Here is a 24084-nt window from a genome sequence, read left to right on the forward strand (position 1 = left end):
TGGAATCCCCCAGCTCTGTCCGCATAGACAGACGTTGGCAGAGGCTCCACCCTGTCTGGGACTTGGTTTCCCCCCTCTGTGGACGTCTGTGGAATGAGCTAGGGCCTTCCCCCTCTTTAAATCTCTACCTTCGGCTAGTTATTTAGCTTCTCTGTGCCTCAGTTTCCTTGTGTGTATAATGGGGGAATTAATACCTTCACCTCAAAGAAGTGTGAGGTTTGAATGACATAATTTATGTATAGAGTTTAGAACAGGGAAGGGTACAAAATAAAGTTCACACGTATAAGATTCCTAATTCCCAGGCCTGGAACAGGCTGAGGGCTCAAAACCAAAGTAATTTTTTTCCTCCGAAACAGCCCTTTCAAATCTTTCTGAGATTCTAGAAGCCCCGAGCTTTTTTTTTTTTTTTTTTTTTTTTGCGGTACGCGGGCTTCTCTTTTTTTTTTTGCGGTACGCGGGCTTCTCACTGCTGTGGCCTCTCCCGTTGCGGAGCACAGGCTCCGGATGCGCAGGCTCAGCGGCCATGGCTCACGGGCCCAGCCGCTCTGCGGCATGTGGGATCTTCCCAGACCGGGGCACGAACCCATGTCCCCTGCATCGGCAGGCGGACTCGCAACTACTGCGCCACCAGGGAAGCCCTAGAAGCCCCGAGCTTTAACCCCTGGAATCTTGACTTCGGCCCTTGGATCTCAAAATGCTAAATTCTCCCCTGCTTTCCTGAGTTCTAGCCATACCCAGTTCTGGCCCATTCCAGGGCATAGGAATCCCTGGAAAATTCCAGACAGAAGGTGGCAAAAGCTTAGGGTGTGCGTTGTGCCCGCACTCCAGCCTCAGTTTCCCCATTGGACTAGAAAGAAGTCATTCCCTGGGCTGGACTCAGCAAACCTCAATGGAAGTGAGACCTTTGGGCAGTTGCCAGAGACTTCTGTAGACAATGGGAACCATCCATTACCTGCCAGCCCTGAGTCTGGCATGCTGTGAGCTCTTGGCAGCCACAGTTATTATTTTTTATTTCATCTCAGGCTACCACCAAATGCCCTTCAAGCCCAGACATTAGGAAGTTCTTCCCTCTCTCATCAGAACCCCCTGCCCCACCCCTTGTTTAATCCCTTCACATGACTCATGGAGATGGAGAGAAGGGGGAGTCGGGCGGAGGGAGGTGCCAAGCCCTGCCCTCCCCCAGTTTCAAGGACAGACACATGCCTCCAGAATTAGCCTCTATTCTCCCTTATCTCCCACACTACCTCAGGTCAGACAGATGGGAGTGGAGGTGACATTTTTCACCTCAGGGTCAGGGCCAGGAGCCCTAGGAGAGAAGTGAGTCAGAAAATCCGGTGGGTGTGGATGGTATCCCGACGCCCAGAGAGCTGCTGAGGAAGGGGGAGGGCAAATCCTGACCCCCAACTCTGCTGCCAGTGTGACCTCTAAGCCTCAGTTTACCTCTGTCCTCTCTGTGTAATGGCTGTATTGTGTCCTCCATGCAAGCCCCCCAGAATCCAACCCCACCTTCTGGAATTCTGCCCTGGATTCTAGAACGCCCTTTGCAAATCCCAGATATCTCCCACCTTTATGGGACAATAGGAGGTTCCCCGCCCCCGCCAGGGGGCGCCCTGGGGCGGAGGTCCCTCTGCTTAGGCAGGTCTGACGCCCCGGTTAATGACATGTTGGGGATCGCGCAGCAGCACAGGGGAGGTTGGAGACCTGTCCTACGCCCCTCCTGCCACCTTGGCCCCGGCCCCAGAGCCAGAAAGTGGGGGGAACGGCGGGACACAGCCTCCAGAGGGACCCTGGGTGTTTGTTCTGCTTCATTTCAGGAACCCGGGTTCCACTATCCCCACCCCACCCCTAATTCTGCTCAGAGACCTAAAGGCTAGGTCGAGAAGGCAGCTCAAGGGTGGTAGGGATGGCCGCCCATTCCAGAGCCCCAGCAGTCCGAGTCTCCCATTTCTCCCCAAGAGATCCAATAACGCAGTTCTACTCAAGGACTCAGGCTTCCGAGAGCTCCCATCTCGAGGGACTGAAACGTCCCGACGTTTCCAAACGTCTCCGAACGTCTCCCCGGGACCAAGGTGTCTGAGCCCTCCGTTCCAAGAACTCAGGCATCCGAGCCCCTTTTCCTTCTGCCCGGTAAATCAGGCATCCAAGTTCTAGCTTTCTAACGTTCCTGGAGTCCCCCAATTCCGCCCTGGGACCTGGCGTCCGAGTCTCCTCCCGACCCTCCCAGGGAGGCGAGTGTCGGGCTCCACCGGGGCCGCTGAACCCCGGGGTGGGGGGAGATGTAACTCACGGATCCGGGGCAGATCTTGGCACCGGGGGTCCTCCTCCGGCTCCGGCTCCGGCTGCGGGGAGCGGAGGACGGGGCGGGGCAGTCGCCGGGAACAGGTTAGACGACGTGACTCGGACCGGAGGGAGGCGGGTCCCGGAGGGGAGGGGGAGCCGGGGTCGCCTCGAGCACCTTGGGACTTGTAGTCCCGGAGGGGCAGGACGTAGATGGGTACGTTCCCATTTGGATTGACCCAAAGTCCATTTCACAGATAGGAAGGGAGAGGTCGAAAGGTCAAGGGTGACCTGGCTACGTAAATCGTAAATAGAATCCAGACTCTTACCTCGCTGTGGCTGCAGGAGACGAACTCCTGAGTCCCTGCCCCACTCCTCCAGGCTCAGTTTCCCCCTTCTTGAAAGAAGATTTGGACGCCACCAAAGAGGTAGAAGGTTATAGAGGCTGGGGGAGACTCACAAATCCCGCCCCCAAGACGAGAAGAGGTCATCGCTAAAATCAGTATCCCCTCGGGTCTCTGAGCCTCAATCTCTCCGTTGGTAAAAAGGGTGGTTGGGATCTTTACAGAATTTCCCACCAACGGCTCCCAAAGTTGGAGACTGGGACTACGATTCCCAGCAGCTTCCACGACCGACGTCGGGCGCCTCCCAGCCTCGCGTCCTCTGGGAATTGTAGTCCCGGAGCACGCAGGGGCAGGGCCCGGGTGTCTCGCCCACGCGCGGAAACTGGCGATCCCGGGAGGAGGCAACACGTCCTCTTCCCCTGACCCTCCTCCTCTCTGAGCAGCCGCTGGCTCGCTGAGAAGGTGGGCGCCCCAGTTCTAAAGTAGGATCCGAAATCTCGGCAGAGGGGGCGGGAATCAGCGCTGACACACCGGTCAGGAATGCAGTCGGATCACCCTGTCTAGCCACCGTCCCGCGGCTCCGCCCGTCGCCCTACGCTGTGCGGTCCCCGTGCGAAGGGGCGTGGGCGTGTCCCCCAAATCTTCGTTCACATGCCGCTGCTTACACGCACCCCAGGGCAGGGAAGGGGCGCTAGTCAGGACGTCTACTCTCTTTCCTTTCCTCAAAGCCTTTGGAAATGTCCCCCCACGCACGAGACTAAATCCTCGAGGGCATCTACCCGTCTTTTGGGCCACAGCCCCGCCCCTTAGCCCGCACCGCCCCACGCGTGTCCAGCTCGGGAGTCCAGAGGCTCCTCCCCGGGATCCACAGGCTCCTCCCCCTATATTTCCCGCTTCCCTGGAGCCCAGAGCCCCGCCCCTGACTAATAGTTAACGCCCTCGGGAGGAATTACCCCCATTCCTCCATTTTCCCACCTCTCTCACTCAAGTTCTGAATTTCTGAGGCATCTGGGCCTCCCTGGAAGGGATTGTAACACCGAAAGCACAGTCCTGCCGACCTAGACTCTTACCTGCCTCTCTAAGAATTTCAGTCCAATCGATCTTCCTGTCTCTTTAAGAGTAGGTCCTGTGAATGTGGCTGCCCCTTTAAGGCAACGTTGGAGCAAATCATGTCTGAGACTGTGGGGATACCCGCCGGGATCTGGTGCGGCTCTAACTCCCGCCAAACAGGCGATTCAGCTGCTTTTGGGAGCAGACTTTGGGTAAAAGATGGCTTTCTCGGTAGTCTGCTGTGCACAAGTGGAAATTTTCCCCACTTGTGCTCACAGAGCGAGAGGTCTCCGAGCGACACCTCCCGCGCCCTGGTGCCACATGGACGCTCCCAGATGAGGCCCCACCCCTTTGGTTCCACGTGGTCGGCGACGGGGCCTGAGTGGCTCTGGCAGCTAGGTCTGAGACATGGGTCCCGGGATGGCGGGGACCCCGTCCGGCGGTGAGTTGCTTCACGGCGGGCCGACAGGGTGCAGAGGGTTGTCTGGCGGGAGGAGAAAAAGGGGTACCCTGGAGCGTTCGGACGGAAAAAGGGACATCCTCGGAGGCAGGATCAGCGGAGAGTGTATCCCCTGGCGGATGGCGGGTAGGGAGGGCGAGGAATTAGGATAGAGAGAAGATATTTTGGTGTGGGGGGCGGAAACAGCAGTGGAGAGAACAAGCGTTGGGTCGGCGGATATAGGTGCGCCTATGGTGGACAGACGGGAGAGAGGAAAGTCGCGGTAAGAGGATTGGGACCCTCAGGAAGTTGGGACCAATGGACCAATAGGCGCCCTGGAGGATTGGACCAGCAGTTAAGTGTCAGCAGACTCCCGTTTCCCCTTCTGCAGGTGCTGCTCGGTTTTCTTGTCCCCCCAACTTTACTGCGACACCCCCAGCCTCAGAGCACACTCGTTTCTCTTTGGAGGCGTTGACCGGCCCAGATACAGAACTGTGGCTTATCCAGGCCCCTGTAGACTTCGCCCCAGACTGGTGAGTGGTCCCATCCCACTTAGCAGGAATACTCCTCACCCCAGTGGCTGAACCTGGGGGAAATTTAGAGGGGCTTTCCTGGTGAACCCAGAAATGCTGCTTCTCAGCTGCTGTCCCGTCTCACCAAAAGAATCTGACCAAGTTTCTGCCCTGCCCCTTTCTCCCTTCAGCCTCAATGGGCGACTCGTGCCTCTCTCTGGCTCCCGGATCTTGAAGGGCAAGTTGGCAGGCAAGCGGCACCGCTACCGGGTCCTCAGCAGCAGTGGCCCTCAGGCTGGAGGAGGAGCAACCCTGCTGGCCCCATCAGCAGAGGCGGGAGGGGGGCTTACCTCTGCCCCGGCACTACAGGGCAGCCTGAGGATCTTTGAGGGTCCCCAGGAATCCCTAACAGGGACCCTGCTGCAGCCCATTCCAGCAAATCCCCCACCACAGATCCCCCCTGGCCTGAAGCCTCGGTTCTGTGCCTTTGGAGGCAGCCCACCAGTCACAGGGCCTGGGTCAGTCTTGGCGTTGAAGTCACTGGCCTCCAGGAAGAGGAAAAAGAAGAGGCATGTGCCAGAGGCCTCAGTTCCTCAGGAGGCAGTGAATGAGCCTGGGGCCCTGGAGGTGGACACAGCTTTGGGGTCCTCAGAGGTGGATGTGGGGAAGAAGAAAAAAAAGCAGCAGCTGAAAGACCTGGAGGTGACAGAGCCACTGGCAACAGAGCCTGCTGCCGAGATGTTGGAGCCTCTGGGAGCACTGTCCCCAGCCACCACCAAGAAGAGGAAAAAGAAGCCCAAAGAAGTAGAAATGGTCAAGCCAGAAATGGGGGTGCTGGAGTCAGAAGAAAAGACAGTGGAGCTGGAACTCATGGTTAAAAGTGAGCCTCTGGAAGAGACAGTCCTATCCCCCAGCAAGAAGAGGAAGCAGCAGAAGGGGACAGAAGGGATGGAACCGGTGGAGGGGACGATAGCTGAGCCTCAGCTGCAGGTGAAGATGGAGCCACAGGAGGAAGCCATCCCACTGCCGTCCTCGAAGAAGAAGAAAAAAGAAAAGGGGTACAAAGTGACGAGGGAGCCAGGGACTGAGGTTATAGAGCCAGAGATGAAACCTCTGGAGCTCCCAGGGGAGATGATGGAACCTGAGCTGCCACGTGAAGTGGAGCCGCAGGCTGGGGCAGTTCTGGCATCCCCCAAAAAGAGAAGGAAGAAAGAAAAACGACAAAATGCAATGGTGGAGCCAGGGACAGAGGTGGTGGAGTCACAGGAAGAGGTGATGGAGCCCGAGCCTCAGGCAGCTGTAGCATCCACCAAGAAGAAGAAGAAGAAAGAAAGAGGGCACAAAGCGACAGAGCCAGGGACTGAGATGATTAGCCCACAAGGTGAGATGGAGCCTGAGCTGCCACACGAGGGGCAGTCTGAGGCCGGGGCCGATCCGGCATCCACCAAGAAGAAGAAAAGGCAGGGCCGGGAAAGCTGGGTGCCAGAGACAGCATCCCAGGAGGAGATGCCAGAGCCACTGCTGAGTCCCGAGTCTGGGGAGGTGGCTCCCACGGGACAGGAGAGGAAGAGGAAGAAGAAGCCGCAGCAGGATCCCGTGTAAGTCTCCGCCAGGGAAACTGACGACTGTAACTCAGACAAGCTGAAAGTGGCCACCTGGGCCATCAGAAGGCGGAGCAGAGAAGACCCCCACTCCCACTGACCACACCAGCACACCAGCCTGAGCCTGGACCAGGAAAGTGCTTTATTGTTACACCAAGGGCCTCCTTGGCAGCAGAGGTCATCGGGGCACTTTCAAGAAGGGCTCGTGTAAGACATCAAACAACCTTCGAGCCTGGAGGGGAGGGAGAAAGAAAAGGAAGAGGTCATTAAATGAGCCGTTTGTTTGATACATCAGAGTGGGCTTTTGATTCTTTTCCTCCTAGCTTGGAGGGGACTCGGGGGGGGCTAGGGGAGAAGTAGCCTGATTTGGATTCTATCCCAGACTGGCTGTGTGAGGTTGGGCTGGTCCACACCCTCTCTGGGCCTCGGTTTTCCCCATCTGTAGGAGAGGCGCTGTGGGCCTTCTGAAACCTCAGAACTTTGGGGTCTGAGGTCCCATTTATTTGGGGCTCCCTCCTGCCCCCAACCCCTCAAGCCCATGCCCAGGGCTCTTACCTTCTGGGGCCCCAGGCCTGGGCACAAGGCCAGATCTTCCCGCGATGCAGCTATGAGCTGTTCCAGAGACTGAGGAAGGTAGGAGCGAACGGTCAGGCGAGTTGAACACAAAACTCTCCCCTGCCCCAGCTGATCGGGGGTGTAAGATATTCCTGGAAGGAACTGATATCCTGCAGGAGGGCAGGGGAGGCAGGAAGGATGGGGGAGGGGACAGGGAGGTAGAAGGGAGTACGCAGGGGGCTTCCTCAAAAAGCAAAGGGGGTAGAAATGCCAGTCGGCACAAGGGAATTGTTCCTTACCCCAAAAGTAGTCAGGAGGGTCTGACTGTCCGTTTTGTTGACTGACTTCACGGTGGTCAGACAGTCAGTCACCTGGAAGGGAAGGAGGGGGCAGAGGTGGATTGGAAGAAAGGAGAACAAGACTGAGTCTGTGAGGGCAGCACTGGGTCACTGCTGTGTCCCCAGACTGCCCTGCGTGCGGGAGGAGCTCAGTAAATGCTTTGGGGGCATGTTTTTTGATTATGTGTTCTGATGATTAAAAGGTCATCTCAGGGACTTCCCTGGTGGCACAGAGGTTAAGAATCCGCCTGCCAAGGCAGGGGACATGGGTTTGAGCCCTGGTCCAGGAAGATCCCACGTGCCGCGGAGCAACTAAGCCCGTGCGCTACAACTACTGAGCCTGTGCTCTAGAGCCTGCGAGCCACGACTACTGAGCCCATGTGCCACAACTACTGAAGTCCACGCACCTAGAGCCCGTGCTCTGCATTAAGAGAAGCCACTGCAATGAGAAGCCCGCGCACCACAACGAAGAGCAGCCCCCGCTCGCTGCAACTAGAGAAAGCCCGTGCGCAGCAACAAAGACCCAACACAGCCAAAACTAAATAATAATTTAAAAAAAAAAAAAAAGGTCATCTCAGAGTGATCCCCAACTAGCTGAGAGGGTGTTGGTCATGTGATTCGAAGATAAACGCCATTTATCTTGAGTTGGTTCTGCCCTGGGCACAGACCGTAGGCTCTGAAGTTGGACCCGAGTTCAGGCCCCGCTGCTTACTCCCTGTGACACCCTGGGCAAGGGAACTGACCTCTCTGGGCCTCCGTTTGCAGGCAAATGGGGTCCTCATAGTACCCACCTCAGGGGTGGCTGTGGACATCCTCCGTTACTCTATCATTGGAGCCCAGATTCAACAATTCGTTCAGCAAATATTCCCTGAGCACTCACTGAGTGTTCAGTGGTGTTGGGGACACAGCAGGGATCGAGACAGCCCCAGCCCTGCCCTTCTGGGGCTCCCAGTCCAGTTTGGGAGACAAATCAGTTCCAGACATGGTGACCCAGTTAGGGCTGGGACTGAGGGAGCCCAGCGGGGGGCCCTTGACCTGGCCTGGGGATCCGGGAGGACTTCCTGGAGAAGGAAGCATTGGGGCTGAGATGGGGGAAAGATGGGATTAGGCAGCTAATCAAGGCAGAGAGAACAGGCACAGAGAAGCGACAGAATGCGGGGGCAGGGGGCAGACGGGGCTGCCGGGTCAAATAGGCAAGGCCTTGGAGAGCATGGTGAGGGCACTGGGGAGCCATGGGAGGGTTTTGAGCAGGAAAGGGCAGGATCAGGTTTGTGCTTAGGAAGACCCCTCTCGCTGTTGTTTGGGCTGGAGAAGGGACTGGAAGCTGAGGGTGGGGTCGGGGGAGGGAGAGGTATGACTCGAGATCAGAACTGTAGCTCAAACCCCCAAGGAAGAGCTGGGGGGAGGCCCAGGCAGGGAGGTGAGGTGGCCTCACCCGGGAGACGAAGTCCTGCTCCAGCTTTTCCATCAGGAGGTCCGCCGGCTTCTGCTCGTAAGCCTTATATGTCTCCAGGTACCGCCCGGCCTCCTCAGGGCTGGGGTGAGAGACATTCGGGTCAGGGGAAGGAGGGGTCATGTTTTAGATTAATTTCATTTGCTGACTCCAAGAATTCCAAACTCTAATGTATAGAGGAATGAATGTTCTCAACCTCACCCAAAATGTCCCCTGGCGGTAACCGTTGCTTGGTGGGTGCATCTTAACACATCTTTTCTGACTAAGGGCCAGAGGTTGGGAGCCTGACCAGTTAGGTTCAGGCCCCACTTCCCACCTGAGTTACCCTGGGCCAATGGTTTTCATCTCTCTGGGCCTCGGTCTCCTCATCTGTAAAGTGGGGGACAATTGACAATTAAGCTGACAATTAAACGAGTCCACGCTAAGTGCCACGCCTGGCGCTTAGAAGTCTATTTAAGAAATGTTAGCTCTTCTGGGAGGGAGGTCGGTGCACAGAGTTTGGCCAGGTTCGAGAGAGAGAAAAACCAAAAATACCATTTTCCCAACCACAGGAAGACAACCTCATGAAGCAGTCAGCTCCCACTACCAAGAAAAATGGAGCTTTGAAGGTTTTTCATGTAGCGCACCTTCAAAAGGAAAAAAAAGCTCCGGACCCTGACTGCTGAATCTCTTACCACAACTAACCCAACTTCACAGTGGCCATTCATTTTCCCATTAGGCACTGGGGTTTTTTTGACACATAATTAACTGTTTCAAAGGTAGTTGAAACAACTAAATCATTAAAAGGGACTGTCTGTGTGTGGAATAAAGGAACAGGAAAAAGCTGATTTTTTTTCTCTTTGGAACTTGATATTGAGTTGAGTGGAAATAAAGTATTTGTCTTGAGGCATTTTCTTAGCCTTCAAAGTCTAGCTAGTGAGCAATGTTTGTTGATTAAACGTTGATTTATATTTTTGAAAGAAACACTCATTTTTCTAATTCTGTGTTTTTTGCATGGGCTTTGTTGCTTTCCTCTCACTGCAGCAGGGATTATTATTGTTATCGTTTTTTTGGTTTTTTTGTTTGTTTGTTTTTTTGCGGTACGTGGGCCTCTCACTGTTGTGGCCTCTCCCGTTGCGGAGCATAGGCTCCGGACGCACAGGCTCCGCGGCATGTGGGATCCTTCCTGGACCGGGGCACGAACCCGCGTCCCCTGCATCTGCAGGCGGACTCTCAACTACTGCGCCACCAGGGAAGCCCTGTTATTGTTATTAATCATTTGTTCAGAACACACAAGGTAGCATGCTGTAGCCGCTTCCTTGCCTTCACTTTTGCTCCACAGTACAACCAGGACGTCCTTCCACATCCGCAGACGGAGGTCGATCTCATTTACTTAATGGGTCCAAAACATTCCCTAGTTTGGATGTAAAGACATGGGAAATATTCCCTGTGTGGGGTCCCAGCTGCATTCCAGGCACTGTCCAAAGCCCTTTATGTTCAGAAGCTCTCCTGAGAGATCCTGTAAGGCAGTTGTTTTCAATCCATTACGTGGAGTGGGAAACAGACCAGCGTTGCCCAAGATCACACGGCTGGCGAGGAGGAGAGACAGCTCCTTCAGTGGGTCTGTCTCACCTGGCTGGGCTCTCTGTACTCCACTGTGCTACTTCCCACAGCAAAAAGAGCAATTTTTATACTTGCTTTTGTTTTAATATTCAATTAATACATAAATACATTTTTCCAAATAGTCAAACAGTATAGAGGTAACACACCCCCAGGGAGGGCACAGAATTACAAATACATTTACCCTTTGGCCTAAATACCCATTCCTGGGGTACAGGGCAATAGTAGGAGTGTTGCTGGTACCAGCAAAAGCTTGGAAATCCACCCAAGTGTGCACCATTAGGGAGATACAGAGCTGGTCCATCTACATGGTAGAATATTATACAGCTGAAAATGAAAATACTATATAGCTGAAACAGCAAATGAATTACCAAGATATGAAAAGACATAGAGGAACCTTAAAAGCCTATTGCTAGGACTTCCCTGGTGGCACAGTGGTTAAGAATCCGCCTGCCAGGGCTTCCCTGGTGGCGCAGTGGTTGAGAGTCCGCCTGCCAATGCAGGGGACGTGGGTTCGTGCCCCAGTCCAGGAATGATCCCACATGCCGCGGAGCGGCTGGGCCCGTGAGCCATGGCCGCTGAGCCTGTGCGTCCGGAGCCTATGCTCCGCAATGGGAGAGGCCACAACAGTGAGAGGCCCTCGTACTGCAAAAAAAAGAATCTGCCTGCCAATGCAGGGGACGCGGGTTTGATCCCTGGTCCGGGAAGATCCCACATGCCACGGGGCAACTAAGCCCATGCACCACAACTACTGAGCCTGCACTCTAGAGCCCGTGAGCCACAACTACTGAAGCCCGTGCTCCGCAACAAGAGAAGCCACCACAATGAGAAGCCCACGCACCGCAACAAAGAGTAGCCCCCACTTGCCGCAAGTAGAGAAAGTCCGTGTGCAGCAACGAAGATCCAACGAAGCCAAAAAGGCACAGAGCTCCGAACTCTTGTAAATTCCTAAGCGATAAGAACAGCAGGAGCATCTTTTGTTCCTCTGAGGTGACTCTGGATGGCTCCTGGATGGGGGCTGGTAGCCAGGAAGTCCAAGCCAGGATTAGAAGCTTGGAATTTTCAGCCCCACCCCCGATCCTCCAGAGGGGAGAGGGGCTGGAAATGGAGTTAATAAGTGATCATGCCTACGTGAGAAGCCTCCATAAAATCCCAACACGAGTACCAGGGTTTGGGGAGCTTCCAGGCTGGCGAACCCATCCACACCGGGAGGGTGACATACCCCAGCTCCACAGGAACAGAAGCTCCTGCGCTCAGGCCCCTCCCAGACCTTGCCCTATGTACCTCTTCATCCATGTCCTTTATCATATCCTTTAATGAACTGGTAAGCAGAAGTAAGTGTTTCCCTGAGTTCTGTGAGCTGTGCTAGCAAAATAATCAAACCTGAGGAAGGGGTCATTGGAGGTCCTGACCTATAGCCGGCTGGTCAGAGCACAGGGGATTACCTGGGCTTGCGACTGGCGCCTGCAGTGTGTGTGCGATGGGGCAGCGCTGCGAGCCCTTAACCTGTGGGATCTGACGGTATCTCCAGGTAGACAGTGTCAGAACTGAGCTAAACTGTAGGACACCCAGCTGGCAGAGAACTGCTCGGTGTGGAGAAAATCTTCCACATATTTGGTGGCCAGCAGTGAAGGGCTTTGTGTGAGGAGTAAAGGAGACGCACAGGATGAAGAACTGGGTTTTCCAAACACACGAGGAGAACTGTGGATTTTTCTATTTCAGCTACATACTGTATGATTCCAACTATATGACATTCTAGAAAAGGCAAAGCTACGGAGACGGTAAAAAGGTCAGAGGTTGCCAGGGGTTGGGGGAAGAAAGGGATGAAAAGGGGGAGCACAGAGGGCCTTTCAGGGCAGTGAAATTATTCTGTAGAATAGTAATTATGGACACATCACACCCATAGCCTGTAAACACAAAGAGAGAAGCCTAATGTAAACTGTGACTTTAGTTAATAATGGTATCTCAGTATTAGTTCATCAGTTGTAACAAATGTACCGCACTCATTAATACAAGATATAAGTAATTGCAGAAACTGTGCGGGGGGAGAGGGTGTATGTGGGAACTCTCTGTACTTTCCCATCCATTTTTCTATAAACTTAAAATTTCTCTAAAAAATAGTCTATTAATTTTTTTATGTGGACACTATATTAGAATACTACACGGCTATAAAAACGCATGAGGCTGCTCTCTACACTGATATAGAAAAGACCTCCAGATAATGACATGACCACACAAGGCACAGAACAGTATATATACTAGGCTTACTTCTGTCTAAGAAAGAAAATTAAGATGTTTTCACACGTGTTTGCGTTTTATAGAAACGTTGGAAGGACATAAAGAAACCAACAATAATGGTGACCTGTAAGGGTGAGGAGAGTAGAGAGGGAGGGAAGGCACAGAAGAGAGAGACTTTTAAGGGCATATACTACCATGTAAACATATACTGTGTACACATATACAGTATCTGAAAGCAATATAAAAACGGTATATATATATATTATATATGTAGTTCAAAAATCAGAAGTGATTATATATCTTAATATATAGACTTATATGATATAGGTATATATTATATATACTTATAAAATATATTATACTTATATATTACTTATGTATATGCTCATATATACTTACATACACTTATAATATTTATATACTTACATTTTATAATACTTATACATACTTATGTAATATATATATATAGTATATATATAATCACCTCTGTTTTTTTAACTACATGAATATGCTACCTATCCTTTAACAAAAGAAACGGGGCCTCCCTGGTGGCGCAGTGGTTGAGAGTCCGCCTGCCGATGCAGGGGATACGGGTTCGTGCCCCGGTCTGGGAGGATCCCATATGCCGCGGAGCGGCTGGGCCCGTGAGCCATGGCTGCTGAGCCTGCGCATCCGGAGCCTGTGCTCCGCAACGGGAGAGGCCACAACAGTGAGAGGCCCGCGTACCACAAAAAAAAAAAAAAAAAAAAAAAAAAAAAAAAAAAAAACAAAAGAAACGAACCATTACATGTTCAGAAGAAAAGAGAAGGGCAGAGGATAGACGTCTCCCTCCCCTCAGGACCTCGCCTTGTGCCATTCCCAAGGTTCAACACTGTTCACAGCTTGGACGCCTTGGAGCCCCCTCAGTTTATTCACATCTGTATCTGTTCATAAACATGGCTCATTTTCCTTCCTTTTATACATAAATTAAAATACCATGCTGCTTGGTCCTGCAGCTTACTGCACGGATGGTGCCACGAAGGCCCATGCCACTGTGGATTTGCACACCCAAGGAGGGATGATCGAAGGGGAGATATTCCTAGTGGGGGAATTTCTGCGTTGAAGAGTATGTCTATTTTCTGTTTTAATAGCCAATCATGTCTCCTGCCAACCAAACATGCAGGTGCCCCTTTCATATTATCCATCTGACGTTTTCACCAAATTAATGGGTGAAAAATTACACCTCATTCTTTGAAAATTTACTTTTCCTGATAAGCTGTGTGGTTAATAGTTTTTTCATGTGTTCTTGGCAACCTGCGTTAGACTTTTCAAAACTGGGCTATCTTTTTCTTACTGAATTGTAAGAGGCTCTTTATAAATATATATATTTGTATATATATATGTATATGTATATATACACATACACGTAAATATGTAATAAATGTTTAAATACATTCCTATGAATATAAACATTTATATATATTTGAACTATATAAAATTTATATATACATATATAAATTAGGGATCATAAGTCTTTGTTTTATATATATATAAAACAAGTATTTTCTCTTAGTTTGTCACTTGTCTTTTTTTTTTTTTTTTTGCGGTACGTGGGCCTCTCACTGTTGTGGCCTCTCCTGTTGCGGAGCACAGGCTCCAGACGCGCAGGCTCAGTGGCCATGGCTCACGGGCCCAGCCGCTCCGCGGCATGTGGGATCTTCCCGGACTGGGGCACGAACCCACGTCCCCTGCATCAGCAGGCGGACTCTCAACCACTGCGCCACCAGGGAAGCCCCTGTCACTTGTCTTTTAACTTTGTTCACAGTATCTCTTACCATCTGGAAGTTTTAAAATTTTAATTTACTCAAATTGGGTAACCTTTTCCTTTATGGTGTCTAGGTTTTGGGTCTTGTTTTGGAAGACTTTCCCTACCACAGGATCGCAATAAATATATATATATTTTATAAGATTTCTTTGAATACTTTTACTGTAGTTTTGCATTTTGTGTCTATAATTATCAAGATTTCTTTCTGATTATGGTGTGAGGAAGGGATGTCTTCTTTTCCCTATTGGAGAGCCAATCAAAATGGTCTTTAGAAACCTAGACTTGAAATTAATTATTCAGCCAGATTTTATGTCTAACTCATAAGTGCCTAGTATGGTCCTGGGATTTGATGTACGTCACCTGCTTTTGTGCCTACAACCCTATAAGAAAGATATTAAGACCCTACTTTACAGATAAAGAAATTGAAGCCCAGAGAGGCAGTGCCTGGACCAGACTCATACAGGGAGTTCATGGGAGGAAGAAGGGCTGGGAAGATTTGGGGGCAGAAGGGGCAATAACTCTCAGGATAGAGCCTGACCTGGGAGGGGAGCCTCCATCTCACCTCCAGGCAAGGATCAGGGTGCAGTCGGCCAGGATGCACATCTTAGCCAGTTCCTTGAGGGCCTGCTGAGGATCTTTCTGAGTAGACAAGAAAATTAGAATGAGGGATCTGGGAGAAAGCAAAGAATTATAGTCTTGGAAGCAGAGCAGCTTAGGATGCCAAGAGCCTTTCACTCAACTGACACTCCCTAATCTCCAACTGGGTGCCCAGCCTGTGCAGGACCCAGCAGTGAGCGGGACAGCCCTGGCTGTGCCTTCCCGGGACTCACAGTCTGATGAGGGGGACAGACAGTCCCCAGTGAGTGATGACTCAAGAGTGGCCAGCGCTGGGGTGGCAGAGCCAGAGGAGCATCTGTCCTACCTGGGGGATTAGGGACAGCTTCCTAGAGGAGGGGATATCTGAGCTGGGACCTGAAGGAGGATGAGGAGTGAGAGCAACAAAGAGCAGAAAAGGGAATTCCAGGCACAGGGAACAGCGTGTGCAAAGGAAGGGAGGGGAAAAAATACAATTCACCACTATGGGATGGAGGCTGTGAAATGAAAGGGTGATCACGTGGAAGCTTAGAGATGAACCGGGAGAGTTGGGCAGGGATCAGGTGACACTGGGCCTCGCGGGCCATGGAGGGCACTGGGGGACCACGGAGGGGTTGGGACATCAGATCTGTGTGCCAGAAGACCCCTCTGACTACTGCAGGGTCGAAGCTGGAGGCCACAAGACAAGAGAAGAGGCTGGGGCAGGGACCCAGGCAAGAGGGGAAAGGGCCTGGATCAGGGCCCGGGTGTGAGGATAGAATGAAACAGGTTCAAGAAGTATTGAAGTGGCAGAGGGCGGGGCTTGGTTGAAGGGGGCGTGGGGAAGGAGGAGACGGGTAATCTGACCCTCCACCTCCTCGCCAACACAGCTGTCCATCTCAGATGTGAGAAATTCCCCATTGGGGTTCCAACTTGCATTTCTCCTTGGAAGAGATTCAACAGTCCACCAGGCAACCGGGAGGCCCAAGGCTCCCCATTTCACAGATGGGGACAGTGAGGCCCATGGAGGAGTGACCCCTGCTTACCACATCCACCTGGACGAGCAGGACCCGCAGGGCGAAGCTCTTCCCCAGGCTCTGCAGCCGCCCATGGATGTAGTCTGGGTGGAGGCCGTGGTAACGGAGGCTGGGGGGGGCGGGAGAGGGAGGGTTGGAAGGTCTCCAGCTAAGAGACCCCAGAAGCCCTTCTCCCCTCTTGCTGGAAGGCAGAGGGCTTGGGGAGCACAGGCAGATCTGAGGCTCAGAGAGTTTAAGTGACTTGCCCAAGGTCACCCTTCAAGAAAGGGGCACGGGGGGACTGGCAGTGAGGGATGCCTGGCTCTGACTCCCTGGAAGGGTGGACCCCCGGATTCTTCACCGAGGAAGAGAAGGACTTTAGGTTTCAGGTGGAGACCAGGAAACCCTAGAGAGTGTATACCGGGGTCAGGGGGTGTGCTGTACAGCTGGTCTTGGGAAGCAGGGCCCATCCCTGGGACTGCCTGCTTTGACCTCAGAGGGCACTGGCATGGACAGGGTGGGGTGACTTTGCCACCCAGGAACAAAGGGACATCTCTGCTCAGCAGCCACCAGCTCTCATACCCTGCAGGGAGGACAGGAACTTAGAAGTTTCACTTCCCCTGTCTGGAGAGGGGCCCCCAGGAGTGGAGGGAAACTTATTTAACTGTGGCGACGGTTACAGAAATCCTGGCTCCAGTCCTGGTGTCCAGGACATGAGTCCCCCTCCTCCCTCAGCCCCAGAGTCCAGGCCCCCGGCCCCTCCCCCCCCAGACCCAGGATCCAGACCCCCGGCCCCTCCCCCCTCAGACCCAGGATCCAGACCCCCGGCCCCTCCCCCCTCAGACCCAGGATCCAGGCCCCCGGCCCCTCCCCCCTCAGACCCAGGATCCAGACCCCCAGCCCCTCCCCCCTCAGACCCAGGATCCAGGCCCCCGGCCCCTCCTCCCTCAGACCCAGGATCCAGACCCCCGGCCCCTCCCCCCTCAGACCCAGGATCCAGGCCCCCGGCCCCTCCCTCCTCAGACCCAGGATCCAGGCCCCCGGCCCCTCCCCCCTCAGACCCAGGATCCAGGCCCCCGGCCCCTCCCCCCTCAGACCCAGGATCCAGGCCCCCGGCCCCTCCTCCCTCAGACCCAGGATCCAGACCCCCAGCCCCTCCCCCCTCAGACCCAGGATCCAGGCCCCCGGCCCCTCCCCCCTCAGACCCAGGATCCAGACCCCCAGCCCCTCCCCCCTCAGACCCAGGATCCAGGCCCCCGGCCCCTCCCCCCTCAGACCCAGGATCCAGACCCCCGGCCCCTCCCCCCTCAGACCCAGGATCCAGACCCCAGGCCCCTCCCCCGTCAGACCCAGGATCCAGACCCCCGGCCCCTCCTCCCTCAGACCCAGGATCCAGACCCCCGGCCCCTCCTCCCTTAGCCCCAGGATCCAGGCCCCCGGCCCCTCCCCCCTCAGACCCAGGATCCAGACCCCTGGCCCCTCCTCCCTCAGACCCAGAGTCCAGGGCCCAGCTCTTGCTTCAGACACCTCTAAGCCAACATCTCTGCCTCCCACACAGGGTCACACCTAGGCCCGGGCCGTGCCCAGAGGTCTCCCATACAATGGCCGAGAACACCCAGAGCACACCCCTCCCAGGCCATCTTGAGGGTGGGTGGCCCCCAGAGCTCACCTGAGGAAGAGGGCACAGGTGCTCTGGCCCAGCACGTAATCGGGAAGCACATCGCCAAACTCCCAGGGCACGTTGCGCACAAACCTCAGCACAGGGTTGCCCCTCTGGGGGGAGGGAGAACGGAAGCCATTGGCAGGGTGACCCTGGGACCACCGCCACCCCAGGGCCCCTCCCCCCACCTCCTGCTTTGCACCTGGGGCTTCTCCAGCTCTGTTCTCCTCCTCTCCCAGACTCCTCCTCCTCCTCAGCCTGGAATGTTCTTGGTACTGGGGCTCTGACCCACGCCCCTCCTCCCTGGCCCTAGGCCTTAACTAAAGGGTCCCTGGGTCTCTCTCCAGCTCAGCCCTCTTCCCAGCCCCAGCTCGTGTGTCCTGTGGTCCACTGGACACCTGTCCCCAGGTATCTACCTCACTGCACTCGGCACTGGCCTCCACACCTGCTCCCCCTCCCAGCCCCAACTCAGGGACGGCCCCACCATCCAGAGACCCAGGCCTTGTCCTACACGCTTCCCTCCCCACCTCATCCACCAGGTGGGACATCTACCTTCTAAGCATCCCCCGTGAATTCCTTCCCCTCCACTGCCATGGCCTCCACCCCACCTCCTCCTGGTCTCCTGCCCCAGTGGTGTCCCCTTCTGGCCACCCTCCAAACAGGAGCCAGACGGCTCTTCCTAAAGCACAAAGCTGCCCCTCTCCAGCTCTAAGCCCTGCCATGGCTTCCCAGTGCCCTCAGGAGGAAGCTCCTCACCGTGGCCTGTGACCCTCCACAGGGTCAGAGCCCCGAAAGCCTGGTATCTGCCCAGCAGACTCCTCTCTCTAAACACCCCTCACAGACTTTCCTGGTAGCACGGTGGTTAAGAATCCGCCTACCAATACAGGGGACACGGGCTGGATCCCTGGTCCGGGAAGATCCCACAAGCCGCGGTGCAACTAAACCAGCGAGCCACAACTACTGAAGCCCATGTGCCACAACTACTGAAGCCCACGCGCCTAGAGCCCGTACTCTGGAACAAGAGATGTCACTGCAATGAGAAGCCCGCGCACTGTGACAAAGAGTAGCCCCCGCTCACCGCAGCTAGAGAAAGCCCACGCACAGCAATGAAGACCCAATGCAGCCAAAAGAAATAAATAAACTCCCGCCTCATGCTCTACCCTGTAGCCCAAGATCAAAATACTTTGAGCAAGTCAAGCTGTAATCTATTCAGGTATCTGAGTGCCTACTGTGTGCCTAAGTGCTGGGGATACAGCCGTGACCAAGAGGACATAGATCCCTGCCCTCGTGGGGGACACAGACATTAAACGAAAGCATCTCAGGGACAAACATGTAATTACCAAGTGAGGTGGAATTCAGCTCTAATAAGGGTGTGGTATCTGCTCTCGGGGTGGACTGTGGAGTGGTCAGAGCAGCTGGGGTGGGAAGGGTCTGCAGGGGTCCCAAGTCCCACAGGCTCTGGGCCATCTGGACCTGAGCCACTGGGAGCCATGGAAGGGCTTTGGGCAAGGGAGGGGCGGGATCCAGTTTTATTTAATTTATTTTTTTTAATTGAAGCACAGTTGATTTACAATGTCATGTTAATTTCTACTGTACAGCAAAGTGATTCACTTATACATATATATATATATACATTTTAAAATATTCTTTTCCATCATGGTTTATCACAGGATATTGTATATAATTTCCTGTGCTATACAGTAGGACCTTGTTGTTTATCCCAATTTTAATTTTTAAAGAAGTATTTTGTCCACTTCACACACATTAGAATGACTGAAATCCAAAAGACAGACAATGACAAGTGGTGACGATATGGTGAGAATGGAACCTTCATCCACTGCTGGTGGGAATGTAAAATGATGCAGCCTTTTAGAAGACAGTTTGGGGGTGCCTGAGAAAGTTAAACATACAGTTACCATACGACCCAGCAAATCCACTCCTAGATAAATACCCAAGAGAACTGGAAACATATGTTAACAGCAGTACACAAATGTTCACAGCAGCATTTTCATAATAATTGAAAAATATGAACAACCCAAACGTCCATTAGTGGATGAATGGATAAACAAAAAGTGGCGTATCCATGCAATGGAATACTATTTAGCAACAAAAAGGAATGAAGTACTAATTCATGCTACAACATGGATGAACCCTGAGAGCATTATGCTAAGTGAAAAAAACTAGTCATCATTTGCTAGACATTTGGGTTGTTTCCACTTTTTGGCTATTGTGAATAATGCTGTTGTGAACATTTGTGTACTAGATTTTGTGTGGATGTAAGACAGTCGTCCCTCAGGATCCACAGAGGATTGGTCCCAGGACCCCCTGGATATCAAAATCCACAGATGATGTAGTACAGTTGGCCCTCCGTGTCTGTGGGTTTTGTATCCATGGTTGCAGAAGGTTGACCGTATTTTCATTTCTCGTGCATATATACCTAGAGGTGGAACTGCAAGGTCATATGTTTAAATGTCTATGTTTAAAACTCTATGTTTAAATGTCTGAGGAACTGCCAGGCAGTTTTCCAAAGTGGCTGCACCATTTTACATTCCCACCAGCAGTGTATGAGGGTTCCAACTCCTCCACGCTCTCCTCACCCTTGTTATTGTCTATCCTTTTGATTCTATGAAGTGGTATCTCATTGTGGTTTTGGTTTGCATTTCCCTGATGGCTAACAATTTTGAACATATTTCATGTTCTTGAGTCCCATTATTATCTCTGTATACTGCTGCTCTCTCCTTCCAGAATGCCAGCCCTGTCAACGGCAGAGACTTTATCTGCAATCTCCAGAGCTTAGAACTGCACCAGGTAACCTCTGAAGATATTTATGGATTGTAAGTGGGTGAACCCCCATTTTCAAGGCTCAGAGGGGTTAAGTCACCCAAGATGATGCCCAAGATGACACAGCTACTGTGTGGCAGAGTGGGATTCAAACTTGGGCCTGTGTTCAACTGTTTTTGAATAAATGGACAAACCTGGGGACAGGAAATGTAGCTTCATGAACACAATCATGCCCCCAACCGTAAGAGTTGGGGTGCTATGGACTGAATGTCTGTGTCTCCCTAAAATTCATAGGTTGAAATGCTGCCCCCCAATGTGATGATATTAGGAGGTGAAGGGAGGTGATTAGGTCATGAGGGTGGAGCCCTCATGCATGGGATTAGTGCCCTTATAAAAGAGACCCCAGAGAGCTCCCTCACCCTTTCCTACGCTGTGAGGACACAGTGAGAAGATGGCTGTCTATGAACCAGGAAGCGGGTCCTCACTAGACACCGAATCTGCCAGCGCCTCGATCTTGGACTTCTCAGCCTCCAGAACTATGAGAAACAAATGTCCATTGTTCAGACCACCAGTCTATGGTATTTTTGTTACAGAAGCCTGAACAGACTAAGACATGGGGCATACTCAACCCACACAAGCTAGTTGAATGGATGAATGGTGCTATTGAGAGCATAATGGCTAGAACTCAGAACTCCTTCCTTGTCCACTAGAAAGCTCTCCCTATAACCACGTTTCCCACCAGAAACCCCAAAGCCCCACTTCTCCAGCCCCCTCCTCACCTGCCGGGGGCTCACAATGATGCTGTTGGATTTTGCTCCTGGTTTGGGGGCCTGGTTGGGGGTCTCTCCTGCCAGGGGTTCTGGCCCTATGGGGCGTGTGGCTCCAGACCCTCCTGGAGGTCCTGAGATGGCGTACTCGGCGTAGGTCTGAGGAGCCGGCTGGGGTGAGGTCTCCACAGTGGGCAGGCTCCGTGTGGATTTGAATAAGGGCTTGGCCTGTGGGGAGAGGTGTGAGAGGGCATACAAAATCTGAATCTAGCCACTTCTCCCCACCTCCTCAGCCTCTACCCTGGTCCCAACCACCATCTTCTCTCCCTTGGGCCACTGCAGTCACCTCCTCACCAGTTCCCTGCCTCTGCCCTTACCTCCCACAGTCTGCTCCCCACACTGAGTCATATCATGTTCCTCTTCTGCTCAGAGCCCTTAGGTGGTTCCCACTCAGAGTAAAAGCCAAAGCTGTCACCTCAGTCCTTGAGCCTCGTAAAGATCTGCCCCGCCCCCTTGCCTCAAGGACCTCACCTTCTACATCTTCCACCTGGCTGTCTCTACTCCAGCCCCACTGGCCTTCCTGCTGCCCTAAAACTTATCAGATTCTCTCTGACCTCAGGGCCTTTGCACTGGCTGTTCCCTTACCCCCTGATGTTGCATAGCTCGCTCACTCCTTTCACATTTTGGCAAAGGCATCATCTCCTCCAAGAGGCCCTCCTTTGACTGTTCTATCTAAGGTAGCTCTTCTCCCCCATCACACCCTCTATCCTTAGCCTACTTTCTTTTTCTTCATAGCACATAGGTGGCAGCCACTACTTAGCACCAGGCAATTGTGTTCCTGTAGGATTGAGATCTCTGTGTTGCCAGATCCTTTATTTACCAAAAGATGTCAAAAGTGCAGATTTTTAAAAATTGCCAAACCTTCCAATTCTCAACTATTAGCAATAAATTCATTCCTTGCAGAACCAGGGTTCTGGCCACATAAAACGTATCTCAGGACTACTTCCTGGCTGCCAGTTTGCAGCCTCTGCCTTAGCCCTCCTGACCATGACATTTTACTTTTTACAGGAAACTGATACTTGCAGAAGGCAAAAGACTGTCTTCTCAAAGTGACCCAGGCCCCAACATTTCCTAACCCACACTGTGGTCCCACAGGCCCTTCCTGTCCCCCTTCCTCCCAACCACCCCCCAAGCCTCCCATCAGTCCCCCCATCTCCTAGTCCTACCCCGGGAGGAGGGACCTCATCCTCGTCCACTGGAACGAGGAATTTCTTCCTTGTCGGTGGGCCAGCGGGCTTCTGCACTCTCTCTTCGTCCATCGCAAGGTCCTTCTGGGGCCTGAAAATGAAGCCGTGGCGTCGGGAGCGAGCGAAGCATCGACATTCCCCAGAAGGAACCCCCAGACACAGCCGTACCCCCACAAAAATTCCAGGGCTCCATCGCGTCCAGGTCCAGACACCCAGGGCCCCAGGTTCTATAAGGCCCCGCCCCATCGAGCCTCCACCTGCGGCTCGCCCCGCCCCTTACCGGGACACACTTTCCTTTCACCACACCCTTCAGGGTCCCAGCTTTCTATTCTCCCCGCCCTCACTGTTCCCCGCCTTCCGTTTGCCAGGCCAGACCACTGTCCCCAACCCTCCGTCCACCCCACCCCCAAGGCTCGCACCAGGATGCCTTCCCCTCGCTCCACCTTCTCAAACTCTCAGACATTGTAACGATTGATTGGCTTCTGCATCTACCAATCGCCACCGGCGGTCTCAACCCCACACCCTTCTCAACCCAGCCCCGCGGTCTCAGCGCCCCGAGAACTCACCTCCTCGCCCCCGGGCCGCGAAGGAAAGACGGGAGAGAGATCGAGGCGTCCCCACCGCCGGCGCGGCCAGCGTAGCCCCAGGCTGGTCGCACTTCCTGCCTCTCTAGCCCTCCAGCCCGCTCCCGACGTTCCCCAAAGGCGTAGAGCATCGAGAGAGGCGGTTCCTCGCGCAGCTCTCTATGGTTCTGGAGGACTGCAGAGGTTTGGGTTTAGAGAGAGCTGTTCGCCTCTGGCCCTGAGCGTCTCCGGTTGCCAAGCAGTTTGATTTCAGTGCCCTTATTGAGCTCCTCTTGTGTGCCTGGGCTCTGGGCAGGGCTTAGTGGAGAAGAGATGGCGGGTAATCAAACTAGGTTCCTTCTCTCAGTACAGACTTGGGTTTGAATTCCAGCTGTCATTGACTTAGCCTCAGTTTCCCCATTCACTCATTCTCTTATTCCACATACATTGCCCCAGATAACGATAGCCCCGCTCCGCCCTTCTGGAGCTCACAACGCATTGGGAGAGACAAACCCTTTCCCAAACAGTGACGATCCAGAGTGGACAGGGCTGGCTAGGAGACCCCAGAGGGCCCGGGAGGGGGGTGGGGCAGGGAACACCTAATCCAGCCCGAGGTCCAGGAAAGAGCTCCCTAGAGAAAGGGACCTCTGAGCAGAGACCTGGTTGATGAGTAAGTATTAGTCATTTCCTGAAAGGATAGTATCACACTGTTCTAACTTGCAACTCTCTGATTACTAAGGAGAGAACATCTTTCTGTGAGTTTATTGGTCTTTAATAGTTTGTTTTCTGTGGGTTGCTTGCCCATATCCTTTGCCCATTTTTTCAATGGGGTTGTATGCCTTTTTTATTACTGTTAATGTGTCAGAGTACTTTATGGATTCCAATTCTAATTGTTAGTCAGTTACACATATTCCAAATATTTCCTGCTAGTTTGCACTTTATATTTTAACTTTATTTGTTTATTTTTCTCACACAGAAGTTCTTAGTGTTTATTCGCACCTATTTATCAATCTATCCTGACTTTTGGTGTGTTTAAGAGGCTTGCCAGACCCCAAGGTCATAAATATAGTTTATCATTTCTTTTACTACTTTTCCTAGTTTTGATTTTGTTTCTTTCATCCATATGAGACTTATTTTTGAAAATATACTAAGGTAGGAATTTATGGTGGATATAGCTAATTGTCCAGATACCATTTATTTATTTACTTATTTTTTTATTTTTTTTTTGCGGTACGCGGGCCTCTCACTGTTGTGGCCTCTCCCGTCG

General features: G+C 52.8%; 2 protein-coding genes across 2 annotated transcripts; one reads left to right on the forward strand and one right to left on the reverse strand.

Annotated features, from left to right (window-relative positions):
• Window positions 1-1656: 1656 nt before the first annotated feature.
• Window positions 1657-6512, forward strand: POLR1G (RNA polymerase I subunit G; the record flags this gene model as incomplete). The annotated part of the gene is made up of 4 exons (XM_079724114.1): window positions 1657-1750; window positions 2225-2382; window positions 3950-4113; window positions 4814-6512. 4 exons carry the CDS (start codon window positions 1657-1659, stop codon window positions 6222-6224), a joined length of 1827 nt encoding a protein of 608 aa, XP_079580240.1. The 3' UTR covers window positions 6225-6512.
• ERCC1 (ERCC excision repair 1, endonuclease non-catalytic subunit) lies at window positions 6343-22888 on the reverse strand. The gene is made up of 10 exons (XM_079723927.1): window positions 22821-22888; window positions 22234-22345; window positions 21020-21235; window positions 17469-17572; window positions 15830-15929; window positions 14773-14849; window positions 8552-8651; window positions 7078-7149; window positions 6779-6847; window positions 6343-6455 (listed from the first exon to the last, which is right to left on the reverse strand). The coding sequence occupies exons 2-10, from the start codon at window positions 22324-22326 to the stop codon at window positions 6402-6404; spliced, it is 885 nt and encodes a 294-aa protein (XP_079580053.1). The 5' UTR covers window positions 22327-22345; window positions 22821-22888; the 3' UTR covers window positions 6343-6401.
• Window positions 22889-24084: the final 1196 nt, after the last annotated feature.

The sequence above is a fragment of the Hyperoodon ampullatus genome, assembly GCF_949752795.1.
Source record: "Hyperoodon ampullatus genome assembly, chromosome: 18".
In the NCBI taxonomy this organism is placed as follows: Eukaryota; Metazoa; Chordata; class Mammalia; order Artiodactyla; family Ziphiidae; genus Hyperoodon; species Hyperoodon ampullatus.